The sequence below is a fragment of the Oryctolagus cuniculus genome, chromosome 5 (assembly GCF_051225735.1).
Source record: "Oryctolagus cuniculus isolate XC-2025 breed Fujian yellow rabbit chromosome 5, ASM5122573v1, whole genome shotgun sequence".
Lineage (NCBI taxonomy): Eukaryota > Metazoa > Chordata > Mammalia > Lagomorpha > Leporidae > Oryctolagus > Oryctolagus cuniculus.
The window spans coordinates 31,728,274-31,750,826 of record NC_142871.1 but is presented as its reverse complement, the minus strand read 5'-3'; the positions used below and the strand labels follow the sequence as shown (position 1 = coordinate 31,750,826).

General features: G+C 42.9%; 1 protein-coding gene across 4 annotated transcripts in view; it reads right to left on the bottom strand.

Moving 5' to 3' along the window:
* Positions 1 to 232: 232 nt before the first annotated feature.
* Positions 233 to 22,553, bottom strand: part of IL20RA (interleukin 20 receptor subunit alpha) — a 52,432-nt gene continuing 30,111 nt past the window's right edge. Inside the window, exons 3-7 of one of the 4 annotated variants that reach the window (XM_089332627.1) lie at positions 17,897 to 18,075; positions 16,448 to 16,623; positions 15,757 to 15,901; positions 10,618 to 10,757; positions 233 to 570 (exon numbers count right to left, since the gene is read on the bottom strand). In XM_089332627.1, the coding sequence (XP_089188753.1) occupies positions 493 to 570; positions 10,618 to 10,757; positions 15,757 to 15,901; positions 16,448 to 16,623; positions 17,897 to 18,075 (718 nt within the window). In that variant the 3' untranslated portion in view covers positions 233 to 492. Of the gene's footprint in view, positions 571 to 591; positions 2,258 to 5,549; positions 7,402 to 7,424; positions 9,323 to 10,617; positions 10,758 to 15,756; positions 15,902 to 16,447; positions 16,624 to 17,896; positions 18,076 to 22,553 lie in introns of those variants that run through there. The other 3 variants (XM_089332626.1, XM_008263569.5, XM_089332628.1) reach the window with 3 other exon arrangements.

The following is a 22,553-nucleotide window of genomic DNA, read 5'->3' as shown; positions in this document are numbered from 1 at the left end:
ATTCCTTGGTATTCATGGGGAATTGATTCTGGACATCCACTTGATGCCCAAATCTGCAATGCTCAAGTCCTTTGTAGATAATTTGCATGCTTCCTCCACATGTTCTCCAGCACTTGTACACTTTAAACCATCTCTAGATTAGTTATGCCACATCACACAATGTAAGTATCATGCAAATACTTGTTATAGTATATTGTTTAGGGAATAATGACCAGCAAAGAAGGTTGTACGTATTCAGTATGGATGTAATGTTTTTTTAAGATTTATTTATTTTATTCAAAAGGCAGAGTTACAGAGAGGCAGAGGCAGAGAGAGAGAGAGAGAGAGAGGTCTTCAACTGCTGGTTCACTCCCCAGATGGCCACAATGGCAGGAGCTGCGCTGATCCAAAGCCAGGAGCCAGGAGCTTCTTCCAGGTATCCCAAGTGGGTGAAAGGGTCCAAGGACTTGGGCCATCTTCTACTGCTTTCCCAGGCCATAGCAGAGAGTTGGATCAGAAGTGGAGCACCCGGGACTCGAACCGGCGCCCATAAGGAATGCTGGCACTGCAGAAGGTGCCACAGCACCGACCCTGGGATGTAATTAAAAAAAAAATTTTTTTTCAATTTGTGGTGGAATGCACAGAGATGCAGAACCCACAGATAGAGATTTACAGCTGTATGCATTTATGCACACAGCATGTGCCTGGAAAGTTCTACATCAGAGTTTCTCAGCCCAGGCACTGATGCTGGATAGCTCTTTGTGATGGGGGGCCGCCCTGTGCACCACAGGGAGGTGAGTGATACTCCTGGCCTCTCCCCCTGCACTGTGAGATTCAAAAAATGTCTGCAGACATTGCCAAGAGTCTCATGGAGGACAAAGTTGCCTCTCACTGAGAGTCATTTCTCTACCTTAATGAATGTTCAGTGGTTATATCTGAGTGGGAGTGTTAGAAATAATTTGTCTTCTTTCCATCATTTATTTCTAGTTATTCTAGCATAATTATGCACATTTTAATATATGTCTTTTGCTATAAAAATAAAACTAATACCCAAAGCCATAGCATTCATCATTAAAAAAAATTATAGGCACATGTTTTTAAGCAAAGCCTTTAGGGGAAAATTGTAGATAGAAGATTTATGGAAGATATAATATGGGGACCCAAAAAAAGAAATAAAGAAAAACAGCTCATTTAAGATAATTTAGTGAAAATTCATCTGTAAGATGTGGAGGTGGTGAGGCGTGGGCCAGAACCGATTTGATTTATGAACCGAGAGCACCCATCCAGGATAATACAATCCTCTGTCTAATGTTCTCATTAGTTCACCAGGCTGGGCAGACTTGTGTTGTGGGTTGTATGAGTTTTTCTCTGCACTGATCTTCCTCAAGTGGAACTCATCCCTGGGGCACCAGAGTTTTTCCACGTGTGTGCAGGCCACAGGGACAAGGTCCTTGCATTCCCACGGCAAGATGTAGCACTAGGTTTCATTCACTTCACAGTAGACTTTTTGTCCACCTATTGCTCATGACTTAGGGGGCGGGGAGTCAGAGGCACTAGTAGATATTTTCATGGAGAAAAGTTATCTATCAATTTAAAATCCAGCTCTACTTGAACCTCAGGCCTAGGGATGGAATCTGATGGGACCCAGAGGACAACTTCCTGGAGCTGGTGGGGCCCTGGCCACAGGCCACAGGCTCCTCCCACACACCACCTCCAGGATGATGCGACCTTCCCTCCACTGCCTGATTATTGCCAAGATCTGCAGCAGCAAAGAGAAATGCGAGATCTTCTGACGAGCTGAGAGTGAGAAGTGATGTGAAAGCAACTCAGAGTCCCTTTCACAAGTCCTTCAAGCGCCGAGGAATTTCAGTCGGAAGGAACAGAGTGGGCAGCGGGTGACTGTTCTCTCAACTGAGCAAGCCGAGGCCTACAAGGTCTGCTTTTGAATCGACGGCAAGTGCCCCGGGAGTCCGTGACGGCAGCACAGGTGCACGCGACACTCCTGCTGTGCCACACAGCGCGCTAAATGTCTTCTGCAGGCCCCCTAGGCTTGGAATCCCCAGGCCGGCACTGAGAAAGCTATTTCTGTTTCCCCGATGAGGACGCTGAAAGGCCTCACAGGTGCTCAATAAATATTTTCTAAGTGAAATTAATAAGCCACACTGTTATCCATCACGTTATTTTCCTCTTGCTCTTGATAACGACTCATTCTTTCCCACGTCTGGACTTGGTTAATCAATGTTACACATTTGCTCTTCAAAACTGGCTGAATCATTTTCTATAAAATTTGAGAACAGGACACTCTGATTAATATAATTATGCTCTAAATTAAACCATTAGATCAGAAACTATTTGCATTTGCAGCCCTCGCAAAAGACCATGCCTCCAGAATCCATCTCTTCTACCAGCGTTGTTTGCCTGTGCCAAAAATCTGCATCAGGAAATGGGGCTTGGCTCTGCTGTTCTGAGAGAGCACCAGCGGATGATCAGTTCATGAATCAAACAAATACATTTTAAGATATACTACATGACTTTGCTGTTTCTACAGATCAAAAATAGCCAAATATCAACATTTTTATGTTTTTAAAATTATTTATTTGAGAGGTAAAGAGATGGTGTGTGTGGGGGGGCTCCCATTGACTGGTTCATTTCTCTAATGCCACAACAGCTGGGACTGGGTTAGGCTAAAGCTGGAAACAGGAAATTCAACCCAGGTCTCCCATTAAGTAATCCAGGAACCCAATTAATTGAGCTGTCACTGTTGCCTCCCAGGGTCTCATTTGCAGAAAGTTGGAGTCAGGAGCTGGAGTTGGGCATCAAACCCATTACTCTGATACAGGACATGGGAATCTTGGCCTGTGTCTTAACCACTAGGCCAAATGCTTGCCTTTGTATGTTTCACCTTAACATATTCTGTCATATTTAATAGAATTTATTTTTTAAGCAAATAGTAAAGGTGAACATGAGAATAGTTACTGGAATTTCACTAGAAAGGTATTGCTTTACAGTTATCACAATAGACCATGTCAAATTTTAGTATTCATTCTTACATATTGATTTAGCTTATTTCTATTGTATGACCCATGTTTGTTTATTAATTTTGATATGTGGTAATTTGCATATGCTTAACCATCCTCCTATCCCTGGGATGAATCCACTTGATCATGTGTATGATCCTCTGATGTGCTTTTGTTGAAGACTTTTGCATCTGTGTTAGTCACAGATGTTGGTTGGTAGCTTTATTTTGTTGTTGTTGTGTCTTTGGTTTTGGTGGAGAATTTAATCCACTTACATTTAAGGTTAATTATTGATAGGTAAGGACTTAACTCTTAGTACTTAGTCATTTTAATACTTCTTTTCTATTCTTACTATAGTTCCTTTCTCCCTCTCTTACAATCTTCCTTTGTAGTTAAATGATTTTTCTATAGTAGTATGTTTTGATTCCTTGCTTATTATTTTTGGTAAGTCTATTATAGATTTTTGCTTTGTGGTTACCACATCCATTCTTTGGTTATAGCAAGTTAATGTGAAATGGAGAGATAACCACAGAATGGGAGAAAACATTTGCAAGTTATAATCTGGCAAAAAGTTTATAACCAGAAAATATAAGGAATTCAAACAACTTAGTAGCAAAAAATTCTATAATCCAATTAGAAAATGGGCAGTAGATTTGAAAAGACATTTCCCAAAAGGAGATCTGAAAATGAGGTACATGAAAAACTTCTCAATATCACTAGTCATCAGGGAACTGCAAATCAAAACCACAGTGAGATATCACTTCACTTTAGTTAGATTGGCTCTTATCAAATGGGCAAAGGTTACAAGTGCTGGTGAGGGTGTGGAAAAAAAAGGAATCTCTATACACTGTTGGTGGGAATGTAAAATAACACAGCCATTGTGGAAACTAGTATGGAGGTTTCTCAAAAAAACCACAAAGAGAATTACCAAATGAGCCAGTAATCCCATTACTGGGTATATACCCAAGGGAAATGAATCAGTCTATTGAAGAGACATCTGCCCTCCGATATTTATTGCAGCACTGTTCACAATAGACAACCTAAGTGTTCATCCTCTGATGACTGGAGAAAGAACATGTGGTACATATACACAATGGAATACAGCTCAGCCATAGGAAAAGATGAAATCTTGTCATTGTCAACAACAAGAGTAGAACTGGAGGTCATTATGTTAACCGAAATAAGTCAGGCACAGGAAGACAAGCGCTGCATGATCTCCCTCATATGTGGAATACAAAAAAAAAAAAAAAAAAAGATCTTATAGAAGTTGAGAGCATGATGGTGTTTATCAGAGGCTAGGGCTAAAAGGGGTTAGGATAGGATGGAGAAAGGTTAAAGGGTACTAAATTACAGTTAGATAAGAACAAGATGTTCTTGGGGCTGGCGCCATGGCTCACTTGGTTGATCCTCCACCTGCGGTGCTGGCATCCCATATGGGTGCCAGGTTCTAGTCCCGGTCGCTCCTCTTCCAGTCCAGCTCTCTGCTGTGGCCTGGGAGGGCAGTGGAGGATGGCCCAGATGCTTGGGCTCATGCACCCGCATCAGAGACCAGGAAGAAGCACCTGGCTCTTGGCTTCGGACTGGCGTAGCTCTGGCCTTAGCAGTCATTTGGGGGGTGAACCAACAGAGGGAAGACCTTTCTCTCTGTCTCTCTCTCTCACTGTCTAACTCTGCCTGTCAAATAATAATAATAAAAAAAGAATAAGACGTTCTGGTGTTCTATAGCAAAGTAGAATTATACAGACACTGATACTATATATTTCTCAAAAAAAAAAAAAAACACCTAGAAGAAAGGATTTTGAATGTTTTCACCAAAAAGAAATGTTAAATGTTTGAGGAGATAGATCTGTTTGCTCTGAGTGAACATTATACAAACATCACATGATATCCCATACAATGTACAGTTTTATCTTTTAATTAAAAGAAAACCATATTATGTGGACAGATAATATACATATTCTAGACTCTCTGAGGCATTAAATGGAATATTTAATATTATAATAGTAACGCAGTGCTTCCACTGCTCAACACTTTCTTGTTTATAGACCATGTGAATGTCTTTCTAACAACACATTTCCAGAAATAAATGTAATATTGATCATAAAATGTGACATTTTCTTTCAGGTTAGTTTGGACACATGTTAAACCAAAACTCTTCAACCAAAGGGATATCTGAAATAAAAGAATTTATTGTAACTTAACAGATGCTAGCCAGAAGAGGAACAGGTCCTTCGACAAGCTCCCACAACTACCAGAGGCAAGGCTAACCAGCAGTTACAAAAATGCCCATTGGACCTAGAGCTAAGAACATTTCTAGAACAAAAAATTTGGGCAGGAAGCCATGAGCTATTTACATTGAACCTGCATTGCTACAGGTAAGAGGGCAGGATTGCAGAAAGCAGGGAATGTCTGGGGGTAGGAGGACCGTCCACAAGAACTTGTTGCTCCTGGGTTGTGTGGGATGTAAGCAGCATGCAGCGGCACTAGGGGCTCCTGATAGGATTTGAGCTAAAGTTTTAACCTACATTAATAATGCAAAACAGTCTTTTGTTGCTTTTAGTTTTTTTTTTTTAATATTTACTTACTCATTTGAAAGACAGAATTACAAAGAAAGAGGGAGAAACCCTGAGAGAGATTTTCCACCTGCTGGTTCAATACCCAAATGGGCGCAACAGCTGGGGCTGGGCCAGGCCAAAGCTAGGAACCTGGAACTCCATCCGGGTCTCCCCAGGTAGAGACCCAGGCACTTGAGGGCCACCTTCTGCTGCTTTCCCAGGCATATTAGTGGGGTGCTGGTCAGAAGTGGAGCAGCCGGGACTCGAACCAATGCTCATGTTGCTGCCACGTTAGCACCTGTCAATGTACTAACCTCCTCTGTCTTGCCTCTCTTCCACCCTCTGGGCTATGATTAAATTTAGAGCATCACAGAATTCTTCTCTTATTAAGGACAACAAAAATCCTCCACTAAATTATGGTTCTTTTTCTTACTACAAAAGAACAATATTTTATGTTTATATGCCAGAACTACTCATAAAGTATTAAATATAGCCTCCTACGGTAGCCCATAGCATGCTATCTCGTGAAGGTGTGTGCCTGGCTTATTCACCCTAAACATGGATTATCTATGATTGCATAGCAGTCAGTGGTCCTTACCCTCGACTTAGTGATATTTGCAAGTTTTAAGGGTCTCATCATTCTCACAATGTACCTAATTCTCAAAAAGTGGTATTTATAAAATGATTGATCTTTATGAAATTCTTATACATATGATAAATACTTAATTGCAGAAGTGTGCTTGTTAGAAACTAATAAACAAAGGGACCACAGTACATCCACTTGGATAAATTCTGCAGCCAGTCTGGAAAGCATTTGTTGAGTGCTGATGATGTCCGAAGCAGCGGCACTCCGTGGGCCTTCAGCATGAGACTTGCATGCATGAGCCAATCGCTCACAAGAGGCAAGAAAAAAACAAGGGCTGGAGAACAGAGAGCAGAAACAAGTCCTCATGGTAGTGACAAATCTGAACAAACTTCTCTTATCCCAGGCACTTTATTGCTGGGCCATGCATTTGCTTGCACTCCCATGCCTTGGCCCAGTAGAGGATGGGGGAAAGGGAGCTCTTGGGTTAGTTTTCCATTTGTACATATAATCCCCATTCCTCCATAAACTGCATGAGATAGGCTTCCTCTTCTTCGGGTGTCTTGTCAGCTGCCTGCTTCTCAAAGAGCCTGGATAGCAGGCTCTCCTCCATGGGTCCATCACAGTCGGAATGCTCACAGCCCTTGGGCTCCTGGTCAAAGCTAGGTAAGGAAGGTATACACAGCCGGCCAGTCTGAGGGTCCCAATCCACCACTGTCATCGATGGCTCCTCCTCCGGCTCCTCTTCTGAGTCTCTTTGCCCCTGTGCCAGGTGCTCCAAGTCTCTAAGCTGAGGGGTATATGAATGCAGTAACATTTGTAGATCCAAGTTTGCCAGAGCTACCTGTTGCATGAGTGGCATTCCATGTATGGCTGCCTCCTTCTGATCTCTGTGTTCCCACCAAATGTCGTTTTTTATATCATATTCATCTTCCATGACAGTTTGATCTCTGGGTATCGTTCTGCTCAGTGACTCTTGCTGGATTAGGGAAGAGCTTCTGGGGCTTTTCCGAGAGTCACAGAAAATTTCCACCACATGTGATGCATACCCGAAGGGTTTCACCTCCATGTCCTCCTGCTGGGACTCCAGCTCCCAGCTGGGATCTGAATCCTTAAGGCTGAATCCATCCCTACCTTCTTCCAGGAAACTCATATTCTTCTGGGGAGTTTTAGAATCATCCAGAATGTTGAGGGTGATAAAATTAATCATGATTTTTTCAGGAGGCACAAAGAATATTTTGTCAACTTCATTTCCATAGATCAAAATCTATAAAGAGAAAAGGCAATGATTTTTGCTTTTTCGCTTTAGATAGACATTAAAAATGGATGTTAAGTGGAATTTCTAGTGTCACCAGATAGCTTTACAGACTTGCTCTTCCAAGTTCATGAAAATGAGAGTAATGTTTGGAAGACAGAAACCCCTACTCATTGGGAGACAAGAGACACCAATATGCTAATGGATTACAGCGTGGATCACTGGGGCGCCTTTACCCAGTCCCAGGCTCTGTGTGTGGCTGCCGGCTCCTCTGAATTGGCTGAAGAATTACAAGTGATTTGCTTAATTTCTTGAAACTTTTTAATTCTGTAAAAATCAGAATGTGTCACAGGAAGGAAAGCAAAGGCTAAGACAGAGTTTGCAAAATTGCCTTGTGATTTATAGCGAATGTACTGTGCCCTTGTTAATCAGCTGGGGTTATGTGGGCTACCAGCCTTTTGTTGGAATGTGAGGCTATTTGATAAAAGTTTGTGGAAATGTGCAATTAAAATATAAGCTGATTTTGGTGCAAAAATTTTGAAATCTATGCATCATTTTTCATAATGTGCAGTTTTTCTGAACTTTTTGAAGATTCCCCTGTGTACATGGATTTCAAAATTTTTTGCACCCAAGTAAACCTATTTTTAACTTCATTTTCCATGAACTATTGAAGTCCCTGTACTATAGACATGAAATGTGGTTGATGAGCATGAAAACTGCATGTCGAGAGGGAGTAGGAACAAGAGTGGTGGTTCTTCTTACTTCCCCTGTGTACCATCTTAATTATACTTAATAAAGCCAGAAAGGGCAAAACACCTGTTGGCTTATGACAGATAGAGAAACTCTAAATCATGTTAGAGGCGTTCATTTGAGAGTGAAATATTCCTTGCCAGGGAGGGAAGAGGCAGACATTTGGTGCAGTGGTTAAGTTGCAGACTGGGATACCTCCATCCCATATCAGAGTGTCTGCTTCTGGTTCCAGCTCGTCCACTTCCCATTCAGCTTCCTGCTAATGTGTTTCCTGGGAGGCAGCAGGTGATGGCTCAAGTTTGGGTTCCTGCCACCCAAGTGGGAGACCTAGTTTATGTTCTAAGCTCCTGGCTTTGGCCTGGCCCAGCACTGGCTGTTGCAGGCATTTGGGGACTGAAACAGCAGATGTAAAATCTCTCTCTGTCTCTCAAATAAAATGAAAATAACTAAATAAAAATTGAAATATATATTTATTTTTAAAAGTAACGATAAATAAAGTATTAGTGGGTATACATGGACTGTGTTTTAAGAAACTGTCAATAAGGACTTATTTTATAATTCTCATTGTCATCTTAAGATGGAATTTCACTTAACATTATAAAATAGAACACTTTAAAAAAAGAGTTATGTATCTATTTGAAAAGCAGAGTTATGGGGGTGGGTGGGGAGGGGAGAGAAAGAGAGAGAGAGAGAGAGAGAGGTATCTTCCATCCTCTGATTCACTCCCCAAATGGCCACAACAGCCAGCTTTGGACCAGGCTAAAGCCAGGAGCCAGGAATGCCCCTGGTCTCTTGTATGGATGGTAGGGGCTCATGTACAGCATCTTCCACTGATTTCCCAGGTACATTAGCAGGGAGCTGAATTGGAAGGGGAGCGACTGGGACTCAAACCCTCGCTTATATGAGGTGTTGGTGCTGAAGGAGGTGGATTAACCCTCTGTGCCATAACACTCACCCCCCAAAAAACAATCTTTAGCCTCATTTTTAAACACAATTTTTATTTCAAAGAAAAGTCACATCATGAATTCTGTGAATTTTACTCCCAGGAAAGGTCTCCCTGTGCCATAAGAAGCTTATTCTGGAGTCTGGCCTAGTGTCACAGCAGGTTAAGCTGTTGCCTGCATCCTATATGAGATTTGAGTCCTGGCTGCTCCACTTCTGATCCAGCTCCCTGCTAATGTGCCTAGGAAAGAAGCAGAAGATGGCCCAAGTGCTTGGCCCCTTTACCCACACAGGAGACCCAGATGGAGTTCTAAGCTACTAGCTTCTGCCTAATCCAACCCCCACCGTTGCGACCATTTGGGGAGTGAACCAGTGGATGGTTCACTGTCTTTGTTTCCCTCTCTGTAACCCTGCCTGAATAAGTAAATCAATCTAATATATAAAACAAAGCCTACTCTGACAAATGCAAGTGAATAATAGAAAAAAATTGAACACCGAAACAACAAGAATAATAGTATGCTATCATGTACACATATATACACATGAACATATCTTTTAATAATTCCCAAAGAAATAATTATTATTGTTGCACTCATGCTTGGCCTTTCAGGGGCCTTGGGCAGATGGTCCTGTAACGTGGGGTTTACTCCTTCATCTTCTTTCTTGCCTTTTCTTGCCGTGAAGGTTCAGGTCCAGCCCTGTTCCTCCCAAGGGCTCTGACATTCCCTGTCCAACTCGGGCCCAAATCCCATTCTCCTCTTTAAGACCCCCATCTTCTCTCCCTTGGGCCACAGGCATGGCCCCCAGCTGTTTTTCTGGTTTCTAGTCTTCCTCCCCCTAACACTGTTCTAGAACAGATATCCAGTTGCATCAAAACCGCAATATTGACTACAACACTCCCAACTTAACACCCTCTGGGGATTTCTTTGTGCTGACATAATAAAGCCAAGCCCTTGCCATAGTGCCAATCCTTCTATGACCTGGCCCTCCTACCCACTCTCCAGTCTCATCTGTCCTTGCCCCTCCTCAGGAAACTTCCAGTTTAGCAATGCAATGTGGTTTCCCACACATCCACTCCCTTCGCCTCTGCTGTTTCTTCTGCCGGCATTAAATGCCCTGACTCACTCACCCTTCACCACCAGGCTCTGGCATGGCAACTGATCTCCCATGAAGCATTTCATGGCCTCCCTGTACCCCCAGCACCCCAGGGCCTCCTTTCATCTCACCCTTCATGTACTATTCTGGAAGTCCAGTCCCTGACTAGTCCTCACCCCCCAGAAGAGCAGTGACTATGACTTAAATACCTTGTGTACACCAGGATGTTGTCTAATCCAGTAACAAAGCATAAAATGTTTTCAGTGCTTAGGAATCTTTTATCTTTGGTTCTGTTTATGAGCTAATGCATCTCTGGAAGTAATTTAAACTTATCAGCCATTTAGTTTTCAATGCACTCTACCCTTAAATGGAGTTATATCTTTTTCTAGAGTCTTCTCTATCTTCTATGTTATAGAGTCTTCTCTATCCTCTGGCACTCACCAAATTTGCTGGGTGTTTCTCTTTGCCAACGTGGATATATCGGTAGATGGAATATCCCATCACAGAAAAGAGAAACACGGCCACAGATATTGGCAAAACATACCAGAAGATGATTTTAACCTTTAGCGCTGATGTTTGATCTGTGGAAAAAAGGAGGAAAGGGTTGGAGAGTTGTGATTATATGGGGAGGGAAGGCTCTGGCAATGTTAAGAGACTTTGAACAGATCATTTACATTCAAGAACCCAGTTGTCTCATCAATACCTTGAGACATCTGCGCTCAAGGTTGCAAGGGGCCTCAGAATTCTCACTCTGACAATGGGAATTAAGATATTATCTGGACTCACCTCCAACCTTTACAGTAAGGATACATTGATAATCCAAGTCAGCAGATATTTCAACATTGTATGTCTTGCTAAAAAGTTCATGCTGGCTCATGTATTTGATGGTAAGTGCATCTGATATCTGGGTAACTCAGTGTTTCAAACCAAACAAAAAACTCTCTGATCCTTTTAAGCTGTTCCACTTGCCCATGCCACTCATTTGGCTCAATCTTTTCTGGTATTGGTTGGCCAGATTTTCTGGGTAGGACCAGAGCTTAGGGATGTGTGTGGGGAGCTGGCTGAGCAGCTAAGTACTGAGAATGGTAGCAAAGTCCTTCTATGTCCAGCTGCGCTGCAGGTCCATGATGAGTGAAAGACCACAGAGCAACGAAAAAGCCTGGTGGAGAGTTTTAAGAAAAGCAGCCTTGGCCTATCATTGACCAGAATATTGAGTTGAGGCTCACCATGACTAACGTACAAAAAAAAAAAAAAAAAAAAAAAAAGAAAAAGAGTTCATGGAAAATGAAATTGAAAGATGTTTATTTTTGTGCAAAAACAATTGAAATCCATGCATATGAACGGTCTTCAAAAAGCTCAGAAAATTGCATATTATAAACACTGTGTATGCCTTTCAAAAATTTTTTTGCAATAAAGTAAACTTTTTTTTTTATCCATTTTACACCAAATATTTGGAGTACCCTTATATATATGCTAAACTCCTACAGAGATTGGAATGGTTAATTTTATATATGAACACGGTTAGGCCACAGTACCCAGAAATTTGGCCAAATAATATTCTAGGTATTTTTAGATAAGAGTAACATTTTTAATCAGTAGGTTTTCAGTAAAGCACATCACCTTCTACAATGTAAGTGGGCCTAATCCAATCAATTGAAGACTTTGATTTAAAAAGAGTGATGGGGGTTGGTGGGGGGGGGAGCATTGTGGTACAGTAGGTTAAGCCACCTCTCGGACACTCCTATCCTATATCTGAGTGCCTGGTTCAAGTCCTAGATCAATCCTTCTGATCCAGCTTCATGCTAATGTGCCTGGGAGTCAGCAGATGTTGACTCAAATGCTTGAGTCTCTTCCACCCACATAGGAGACTGGTATGGAGTTTCTGGCTCAACTCTGGCTGTTGAAGGCATATGGGGAGTGAACCTGCAATGGAAGATACCACTCTCTCGCTCTCCTTTTCCCTTTCCTCCCCCCACCCCCGCCCCGTGTCACTCTGCTTTTCAAATACATACATAATTACTAACACAAAGACTGATGACCCTAAAGCAGAGGGCATTCTGCCAGCAGACTGCCTTTGGACATGAACTGTAACATCAGTTTTCCCTGGGTCTCCACTGCCTGCCCAACAGATCTTAGACTTGCCAGCATCCACGATCTTGACAGCCAACTCCTAAAGGTATTTCTCTCTCTCTATCCTATTGATTCTGTTTCTCTGGAGAATCCTGACTTACATAGCAGGAGAAAAAGGAGCAGCTTTAGCACAAATGGCACGTGTCCTAGCATATCCCTTACATGCTAATAAAATCAGTAGGCTTGCCGTGGGTGCCTTCTAACTTACATGGATATTGGTTGGTGTTGATGCCTTGGCTTGAGAGAAAGCAACAGTCAGTATCTGGTTAACGATTCAGTTAAAGACTGGAAACAAGCCATGGCCTAGTGGTTAAAATGAAGGTTAAGATACTTACAACCCATCTCTGGGTGCCTGGGTTCAATATCCTGCTCTGATTCCAGACTCCAGCTTCTTGCTAACACAGACCCTGAGAGATAGTGGTGATGGCTCAAGTAATTGGGTTCCTGTCACCCATGTGGGAGCCCTGAACTGAGTTTCTGATCCCTGGCTTGGCCATGGCCCAGCCCTGGCTTTTATGGGCATTTGGGGAATGAACCACTGAATGGGAGGGCTTGAGTGCATGCTTGCTCTCTCCTTGTCACTCTGCCTCTTCAATAAGTAATAAAAATAAAATTTAGCAGGCCAGCACTTTGGCCTCAGAATCAGCCCTTAAGGCATGCGGATCTGACTGAAATGCCCATGAGAGTATTTCAAGCATGAAAGATCTCTGCTAGTGAGATCCCAGTGGAAAGAACGGGTCATCAAAGAAGGAGGTACCTTTCTCTGAAGGGAGGAGAGAACTTCCACTTTGACCATGGCCTTGTCTAAATATGATCAGAGTCAGTGAACTCAGGGGGCTTCCATAGCCTTGGCAGCTCATGACAAGAGCCTAGGGTGATTACTGATGCCATAAACAAGAGTGTCAATTTGTTAAGTCAACAACAGGAGTCACTGTGCACTTACTCCTCATGTAGGATCTTTGTCCTTAGTGTGCTGTACATTGAGATTTAATGCTATAACTAGTACTCAAACAGTATTTTTCACTTTATGATTCTGTGTGGGAGCAAAATGTTGAAATCTTTACTTAATGTATGCTAAACTGATCTTCTGTATATAAAGAGAATCGAAAATGAATCTTGATGTGAATGGAAGGGGAGAGGGAGTGGGAAAGGGGAGGGTTGCAGGTGGGAGGGACGTTATGGGGGGGAAGCCATTGTAATCCATAAGCTGTACTTTGGAAATTTATATTCATTAAATAAAAGTTAAAAAAAATTTAAAAAAAGACTGGCAGGGCTGGTATAGTGGAATAGTAGGCTAAGCTACTGCTTATGATGCCAGCATATCATATTAGAGTGCTTGTTCGAGTCCTGGCTGCTCCACTTTTAATTTAGCTCCCTGCTTATGCTTTGGGAAAACATAAGAAGATAGCCCAAGTACTTGGGCCCCTGCCACATGGGAAGCTCAGATGGAGTTCTAGGCTCCTATCTTTGGCCTGGCCCAGGCCTGGCCTTTGTAACCATTTGGGCTGTGAACCAGTGGATGAAATGTCTGTCTCTCTGTATGTCTGTCATACTGCCTTTCAAGTAAATAAATAGATATTTTTTTAAAAAAAAGACTGGAGTGGCAGAGGTGATCAACAATAGCCAGTAGTACAAGTCCCAGGCTCATCTGTCTAACCTGGATGTTATAGGCTCCGCACAGCATTGTGCCAAGGCTACAAGGTGCATGTGACAGGTGTCTAGACACCACTTAACCCTACTCTAGGCTATAGCTCAGTTCCATCCCTCTGATGCAGTGCTCATCCCTGGGCTGAGCCTGTCCTAATTAAAAGAAGTCAAGGGGCCAGTGCTGTGGCATTGTGGATTAACTTTCTACCTGTGGCACTGGCATCCCATATGGGCTCTGGATTGTGTCCTGGCTCCTCTTCTTCCGATCCAGCTCTCTGCTGCAGTCTGAGAAAGCAGTAGAGGGTGGCTCAAAGTGCTTGGCCCCCTGCACCCAGTGGGAGACCCAGAAGAAGCTCCTGGCTCCTGGTTTCATATGGGCTCAGCTCTGGCAGTTGCAGCCATTTGGGGAATGAACCAGAGGATGAAAGACCTCTCTCTCTCTGCCTCTCCCACTCTCTGTCTATAACTCTGTCTCTCAAATAAAATAAATAAGATCTTAAAAAAAAGAAGTCCTGAGCATAGTGACTGAGAGCATTTCGTGTGCACCAGCACACACTCAGTCAACCTAACAAAGCACGTTTGTATTCTAGAGACTGGCGAGCAGAAATCTTTTTCAATGAAACTGAAAGAGGTCCTGCTGATGTGTTAGGAAGCTGAACTTTCTAGCAGTGTCTGGAAAGGGGTCTCTGGCCATCTAACAGCTGGGATACCATGGGAAAGTTCAAGAATCAGAAAAGGCCCTGTGATTTTGTTCTTCCTCGTACACTAGTGAGAAAGTGGGCTCCATCGGCTTCTTAGGAAGAACTTAATTTAATCTGTGCTTTAGTTCCCTGAGCCCTGCCAACTGAATAAAACGATTCTCCCTGGCAATTCACTCCTGCCACTGGCACTGGTGAAGCTGTTAGTAAACAGAGCATTTTTTTTCCCAAAAAATGATAATGATTTCCTTAATTTGCCTTGTTTTGCTGTTTTACTTGTGTGATGTTTTCATTTCCTTTAACACATGGTTGAGAACCCTCCATCATATTTTTTTTTAAAAAAATATTTATTTTTTGAAAGGTAGAGAGAGATATCAATCTTCCATCTGCTGGTTTGCTCCCCATATGGTTGCAACAGCCAGAGTTGGACTGGTCAGAAGCCAGGAGCCAGGAGCTTCTTTTGGGTCTCCCATGTAGGTGCAGGGGCCCAAGTACTTGGGCCACCCTCTGCAGGGAGGTGGATCAGAAGTGAAGCTGCTGGGATTCCAACCAGAACTCCAACATGGGTGGCTGTGGCTTAACCTGCTGTGCCACAGCTCTAGCCCTAAAAGTATTTTCAGGTAATGCTTTTTTTTCTAGCAATAAAAATTGTCTGATGCTTCTGAAAGCTGGGAGCTTCTATTGATCAGCATTATTTTGACTTTAAAGAAGAAAACAAGACACATGTGAGAATTCTTAACTGTTGTTGCATAAGACAGGAAGCTATGAGACTGTGGGAGGATTTTTGGCAGTGGTTTAGAACCCAGTGCTTAGAGTTCCCCTGGGGTGAAAACACTCTGTGCTGTTGGCCGGGCTCAACGTCAGAGTCCAGGCTGTTCCATGCATTGCTGGTGACAGATATTTCTTTCTGCATTTGCCTCAACCTGTTCGTCTTCTGTCCTAGAATGTTCAATGTATTGCTAACGATAGATATTTCTGCCTCTGTCTTAACCTGTTTCTCTTTGATGTGCATTTGTCAAAACCTTGTCAAAACTGCCTGCCTTCTAGTTTTATCTGATTTCCTTCTTTAGACGAGCAGAGTTATTTTATTTTTTTTGGAGCTTACCTTGCAATGTACTGATACACTGCTTCTCGGAAGGCTTAGCAGGGCGAGGCGGCCCCGGCACGAACGACACCACACGCACACAGTACAGAGTGGCCGGCTCCAGCCAGGTGAGCACCAGCGTGTGGTTGGTCACGTACTGGGACCACTAGGACAGGGAATGGCAAACAGCAGTCAGCACCAAAGACTTCTGGAACCACCCCAGACAACTCACTCCAGAAGGAAATAAAAGAGGGAGACACCATGCCATCCTTGGCTGCCCCACCAAGCTTTCCAGTTTAGCAATGGTTTCAAAATACCCCCTCCCTTCAGCCTAGCAAAGCATGGCTAGGATCTGTACCAATCTCTGGAGTAACCCTGGATGTCTCTCTCATTCAGCTTTGTTCTGTGTTCTTGCTAACGTTTTTTTTTTTTTTTCCTTTTCCTTCTGGGAGAGGGATTGATAGGTTATGCAAGTAAAAGCACTCCATCAAAGTGAAGGGTTGCCCTCCAACAGCAGCATCACACACTGCTCCAGTCACATCTCAGTTTTCTACACATCAGCTTCAGCTGTGTCTTCCATGGCATCTCTTGAATAGCACATCTTCCGGATTCACATGGGGGAAAGGAAAGCAGCGGGAGGGCCGCTGGCTCCAGCCTTAGCTACAGAAAGTGGTGTCCAGAGTGAATGGGCCCCAGTCCACCTCCGGCTTACCATTCTTTTGGATTTGGTGTTGTACACGGACACGTTGTACTTCAGGTTGGAGTATATCTGTTGCATGGACACAGCACGGTCTTCTGGATTTTTCTTCCACTTCTCTGGAGCCGTCAGGACAATAGAAATGGACTTCTCATCAGGAGTCAGAGCAACGCCTGGGGGGCCAATTTGTGCTTAAAGGGAAGGAGAGAGGGAGGTTGCACGTTCCAGTGTAAGAATTGCCTTGGAGAAAACCGCAGTACGATCCTTCTCCGTTCAAAGGCCAAAGACCTCTAACAGAAGCCTCCTTGTATACCAAGGTAGACCCCAAGTTATGCCTGACCTTGAAGCAATCACTTGATACACCCAGATACTGTTAAAACAGCAAATTCAGGGGTTATATGTACTGAGTTCTTAACCACATAAATCAGCCATACTTCATGATGATGCAATCAAAAGTGTCATATTCCTGTGACTTGAAAAGTCCATGTGAAAGGGCATTGACATGATTTGAAAAGTGGAAAAATCAGAGATGTGATTAGAATGCTCTAGAGCAGAAGTCAACAAACTTTCATCCTAAAGGTCTGGTTAGTAAATAGCTTAGGCTGAGCAGGCCTTGGGTCTCTGTTGCTGCTGCTCCACTCTGGGCGCAGGGAGAAAGCAGCCAAAGAGGACACGTACAGAACTGAGCATGGCCCGAGTTTCAGTAACACTGTGTTTGTGAATAGACACTGAACTCCCATTGTCTTGTAATTTTCACATCACAAAATATTCTCTTGATTTTTCTAAACTGTCCCAAGTTATAAACAGCGCTCTTTGCTGCGCTTGGCCTGAGGGCTATAGTTTGGCAGACTTCCGATCTGGCAGCACCCTGGGGACAGGCGCCCACTGCAGGGCCTATGGGGCACTTTGAGAGTTCATTATGCTGGCCCTGAGTGGGTCCTTCATGACTGAGTAATACTAGCGGACGGCAAAATTACAAAGTAAATACTAGGAAGCTGTTGCTTTAAATCTGAGTTGCACCTGTGAATTACATCGGCACACTACCAAAATTATGACAGAAAGAGCCTCAGCTGGGCATCCTATGGACGTAAACCAATGGTTTATACACTGATGATGTTACAGACAACTTCTTAATTTTCTTCAAGTTACATCACCTTCACTAGACAGAGAACCAAATCAAAATTTGGTACACTTGACATTTAGCATCAGTTTTGGATCTGGGAAAGATCTTAGAGATCACCTGGTCAAACCTTTTACTGTAGATTGAGTCCCTGAGACCCCTCTCGGGTTGGAGCCCCCTGACCTGCCCACTCAACCTGCCGGCACAGAACAGAGACCAGCTGAGCCCCTTTGGTCAGGGCAAGGTGGGGGGTCTCAGGAGCCGGGACCGTGACACCAGGAAGTCAGATCACCTTGATGTCAACACAATGTTGAACTGACATCTGTGACAACTGGGTTACTTACTTTCTAAAAAGGGATAAAATCGGCCAGTTTCAGCCCATTTGGAGCAATTCGTTTCCCAAATGGCCTTCACTTTGGCATAATACTGGTGTTCATAGTCGGAGGTTTCAGCAGAAAGATCACAGAAGGTTCTATTGATATTTCTGCATTCGGGTTTATTCAGCCATTTCTTTTGTCCATATCTGCTAAGAAGGAAACTGTGAATTAATAATGTGGTGCCCTCTATGCTTCCCAATTAGAAAAAAAACAAGTCATTATTTAAAATTGAACGGAAGACCTTCTCTTCAGAAAAACAAAAGTGCCTGTCATTGAGATAAAAAAGAATGCACTTTCGCTGCTGGCAATTTTTTCATTAGCTGTCAGGGACATGAGTCAGAGTTTCTGTAACCACCTTTCTTTTCTGTGGATTATAATGTGGGTAGTACAGTTTGAAAGGGTCTTTTATTTTTATTCTTTGGCTATAATAAAATTTTTATATTTTTCATGATACATTCTTCTAGTAATTGTTCAGTGTAAGTTTTTAGTTTCCCATGTTTAGGAGGGCAATATGATGAGTTGTTTTAGGAAAAGGTAGTTTTTTTCCCCCTCCTTGGAAGCAAAATTACCTTGACATTCTCATAAAATTTAAAAATCTGTTGTCATCAAGAGTTCTGGGGAAAATTCACTGTGTTGAAATACATATCAAAATCTTTCTTTCTTTCTTTCTTTCTTTCTTTCTTTCTTTCTTTCTTTGACAGGCAGAGTTAGACAGAGAGAGAGAGAGAGAGAGAGAGAGAGAGAGAGAGAGAGAGAGAAAGGTCCTCCTTCCGTTGGTTCACTCCCCAAATGGTTGTTATGGCTGGTGCTCTGCGCCGATCCGAAGCCAGGATTCAGGTGCTTCCTCCTGGTCTCCCATGCAGGTACAGGGCCCAAGCACTTAGGCCATCCTCCACTGCCCTCCCGGGCCACAGCAGAGAGCTGGACTGGAAGAGGAGCAACCAGGACAGAATCCGGCACCCCAACCGGGACTAGAACCCAGAGTGCTGGCGCCGCAGGTGGAGGATTAGCCTAGTGAGCCGCGGCACCGGCCAAAATCTGCTTTTTCAATAATGGTAATGATGATGATGGTATTGAGTAGGTTGTTCACAATGATCTTTATTTTATTAAAAAATACAACACCCAAGGAAAATAACTATGAGGAAATATTTTTAGCACTTTTGAGGTGGGAGAGACTGAGTTTAAGCAATGTGAGATAAATGTATGTTTTGTGAGTTGGGGAAAAATGCAAAATGCACCATAGTCAGTAAAAGTTTGGTGTAGTGGTTAAGATGCTGCTTGGGATACCCACATCCAATATCAAGTGCAATGTGAGGACTCAATGAAAGGGACAGAGTTGTATGGGAGGGAGGAAAACAGAGGTGTTGGGAGGCAGGGTGGTTTAATAAGCCGGCTCTGAGAATGTGGGAGTGTACTGGGGGTACCAGGTGACGAGTGGCATTCTGGAGAGCTGAGAGGAAACTGTTAGGTCCAGGTGGAAGATGTGCATGGCTTGAACAAGATGCTGGCAGAACGAATGCTTATGACAAAATCAAGACATATTAGGGGAAAGGACATGATGATTGAGTGTATGTAAGAGATAAGGGCAGTGACCATGTCTCTTTCTATCTGGGGCAGGTGGGTGGAATGGTGGTAACATTTACCTTCACCAAGATTAGGAACACAGAAGAAGAGCAAATTTGGGAAATGTGGGTGGGAGGGCTTGGAGGAAGGAAAGATACTGAGTTCAGTTTTGACTTGCAGAACTTGAGGTGTGTAAGAGCTATCCAAATGCAGATACCCAGAAGAGAGGTGTGAGTGGGAGGTAGACATTTGGGAGTCAGGGCCATAAAACAGCTCATTGAAGGCACAGACATGAATGAAATTATCCACAGAGACAAAGAAACATCTAGCACAAGACTTTAAGAACGTCAAGATTTAATGGCTGGATGCAAAGTAGACTTGGAAATAGCAGCTAAAGAGGATGAACTGAAGGATGGCTTCACAAAAGTCAAGGGATGAATGTGTATTGAGGAGGAGGATATGCCAATGCTTATGGATGTCTTCTCTTTCCAGAATGTGGCAGCAGATTATGACAGCAATGTCTCCCATTTCTCCAGTACCAAATTTGCTGAAAGACCTTGGGAACATAGTCAGATGTGTTGACAGTCTTCCAAGTGATCACTATTACTGAGGGGCTCCCAGACTTTTAAAAAATTTCAAGTTTATTAGAGAGAGTGAGAGCGAGAGATAGAGAGAGAGAGAGAGAGAGAGGAAGAGAGAGGAAGAGAGAGAAAGAGGGAGAGAGAGAGAGAGAGAGGGAGAGGGAGAGAGAGGGAGAGAGGGAGATTCTCTTATCCACGGGCCTATTCCTCTAATGCCCACCAGAGCCAAGGCTGGGTCAGGCCAGCCTTGTCCCATGTGGGTGGCAGGGACCCAAATACTTCAGCTATCACCTGCTGCCTCCCAGGGTGTGTATCAATGGGAAGCTGTAATTGAGAGCAGTGCCAGGACTTGAATCCAGGTGCTTTGATATTGGATGTGGGTATCCCAAGCAGCATCTTAACCACTACACCAAACTTTTACTGACTATGGTGCATTTTGCATTTTTCCCCAACTCACAAAACATACATTTATCTAACATTTTAAAGCAAAAGTTTTACAAGATATTACTTAAACCCTTTTCCCATTCTAAACTACTCCATTCCATCCCTTACTATTAAATGCTAGTTACATCTCACAAAACAGACTTCATCACCTACCAACAGGTCTTGACTTGTGGTTTGAAAAATATTGTCATGGCCTGTTTAACCCTTCCCCCCTCAAACTTCCTTACTCTGCAGGGAAGCTTCCCATGACAGCTGCTGATGAAAGAGAACATGGTCCTTAAAATAGATGTGAGCAAAATGAATGACAAATGGTCCAGGGCTGGGCATGAGCAAAATGAATGACAGGACAGATACCATTCAACAGTCCAGTAATGATGCTTACACTTGTGGGGTCCTCAGGAGTCTATGCCTGCTTTCTATAATGGAAAATGTTTATCAAGCACGTGTTAGGTGCTGGTGTTTAGGATTTACATGCTTTAATTCACTGAATTTTCCCAATAACCCTAGGAAGTAGTTGCCTTTATTTTCATCCCATTTTACAGATGAGGACACTGATGCTCAATGTAACGAAGGGATCCACTCAAGTTCACATGACTAGTAAAAGGCAACTCTGAGATTTGAACCACTATTTTCTGAGGTCAAATTTTCTGTTTTTTAATGCTACATTCTAATTCCTATATTAAATTCTTTTGGTAGATATGTTACAGTTTTGTCAAAATTTCATCTTGGAAACAAACCACTCAGAAGCACAAAAGTAAAACATGTAACCTGCTCGAGGTTACGCACTAGGTCCACAGTTGGCTGTGAGCTCGGCGTGAGTCTAGAGCAGCTCGGAGCCCTTTGGCCGTGAAACTAGTCGCCCTCTGTCCTGCCCAGCTTCCACAAGCATGAGTGGCAAGATCTCTGACATGGCAAGGGTCTTTCAAAATACTCTCTTTCATAAGTTGCACAATCTAAACTATCCCCTCTCTCCGAGCAGTGAGGACTCTGCCTGTGTTTTTTTTTTAAAGGCCCATTCTGATTCACAGAAAAGCTCTTTGCTCCACCTAATGGAAGCAGTGGCAAGGGCAAGCTCCAGAGCCATTTCTCTGCAGAGTGATGTCTGCTTTCCTAAGACACCAGCTCCGGAGAAGCTCCTTGGAAGCAAGAATGGGGTTCTAGATCAATGAGGTCATTGTGAGCAGCTGCTGACAGCTCTGTTCCGTTTTTGTGGATGAAACATTTCTCTCTCAAAGGCCAAAGGGGCTTTATCCTCTTTTGTCATTATGGTCCACGTTTTTAAATTAAATTCAGAAAAATATCATCAAGAGAGAAATAAATCATGCTGAAACCCATTACCCTGAAATGTCTGGTGGCCACAACTCTGAACATCTTGTCCTGCTTACACGTAGACAGAGGGATGGTCAGCTTGCTTTATATACAAAAATCAGATCAGATCATACACACAGTTTTAATAAAAGTAGTACGTTTAATCTGAACTTTAAGAGTAAAAAGAAGCTAAAGTAAAAGTGGAGGAATTACTGAAGTTCAAATGCTTTGTCACCATAAAGGGCATACGTTCATAAAAAAGATTTTAAAGTAAGAAAATGTTTAAGAAAATTATTGAGAGTTACTTACTAAAATAAAGAAAGCAGTCAGTTCTCCACACCTATGGATTCAACCAACTTAAAATATTTTGGAAGAAAAATTGCATCTGTACTAAGCATGCACAGACTTATTTTCTTGTCATTATCCCCTAAACAATACGGTATGGCAATTATTTTAATAGCATTGACATTGCAATTGGTATTCTAAGCAATCTAAAGATGATTCCGTGTATCCAGGAGGATGTGTGTAGGTTCTGTGCAGGCAGTATCCCCTTTTGCATAAGGAACTTAAACACCAAGGAGTTGACTATCCAGGGGAGATCTGAAGAATCACCATTGGATACCTAGAGATGACTGCATTTTTCAGTTTAGATCCCATTTAATGACTTCCTACTTTGCAAATCAGTGTACTCTTAGCTCTTTGACATCTGTTGATTTGTTATATGAAGC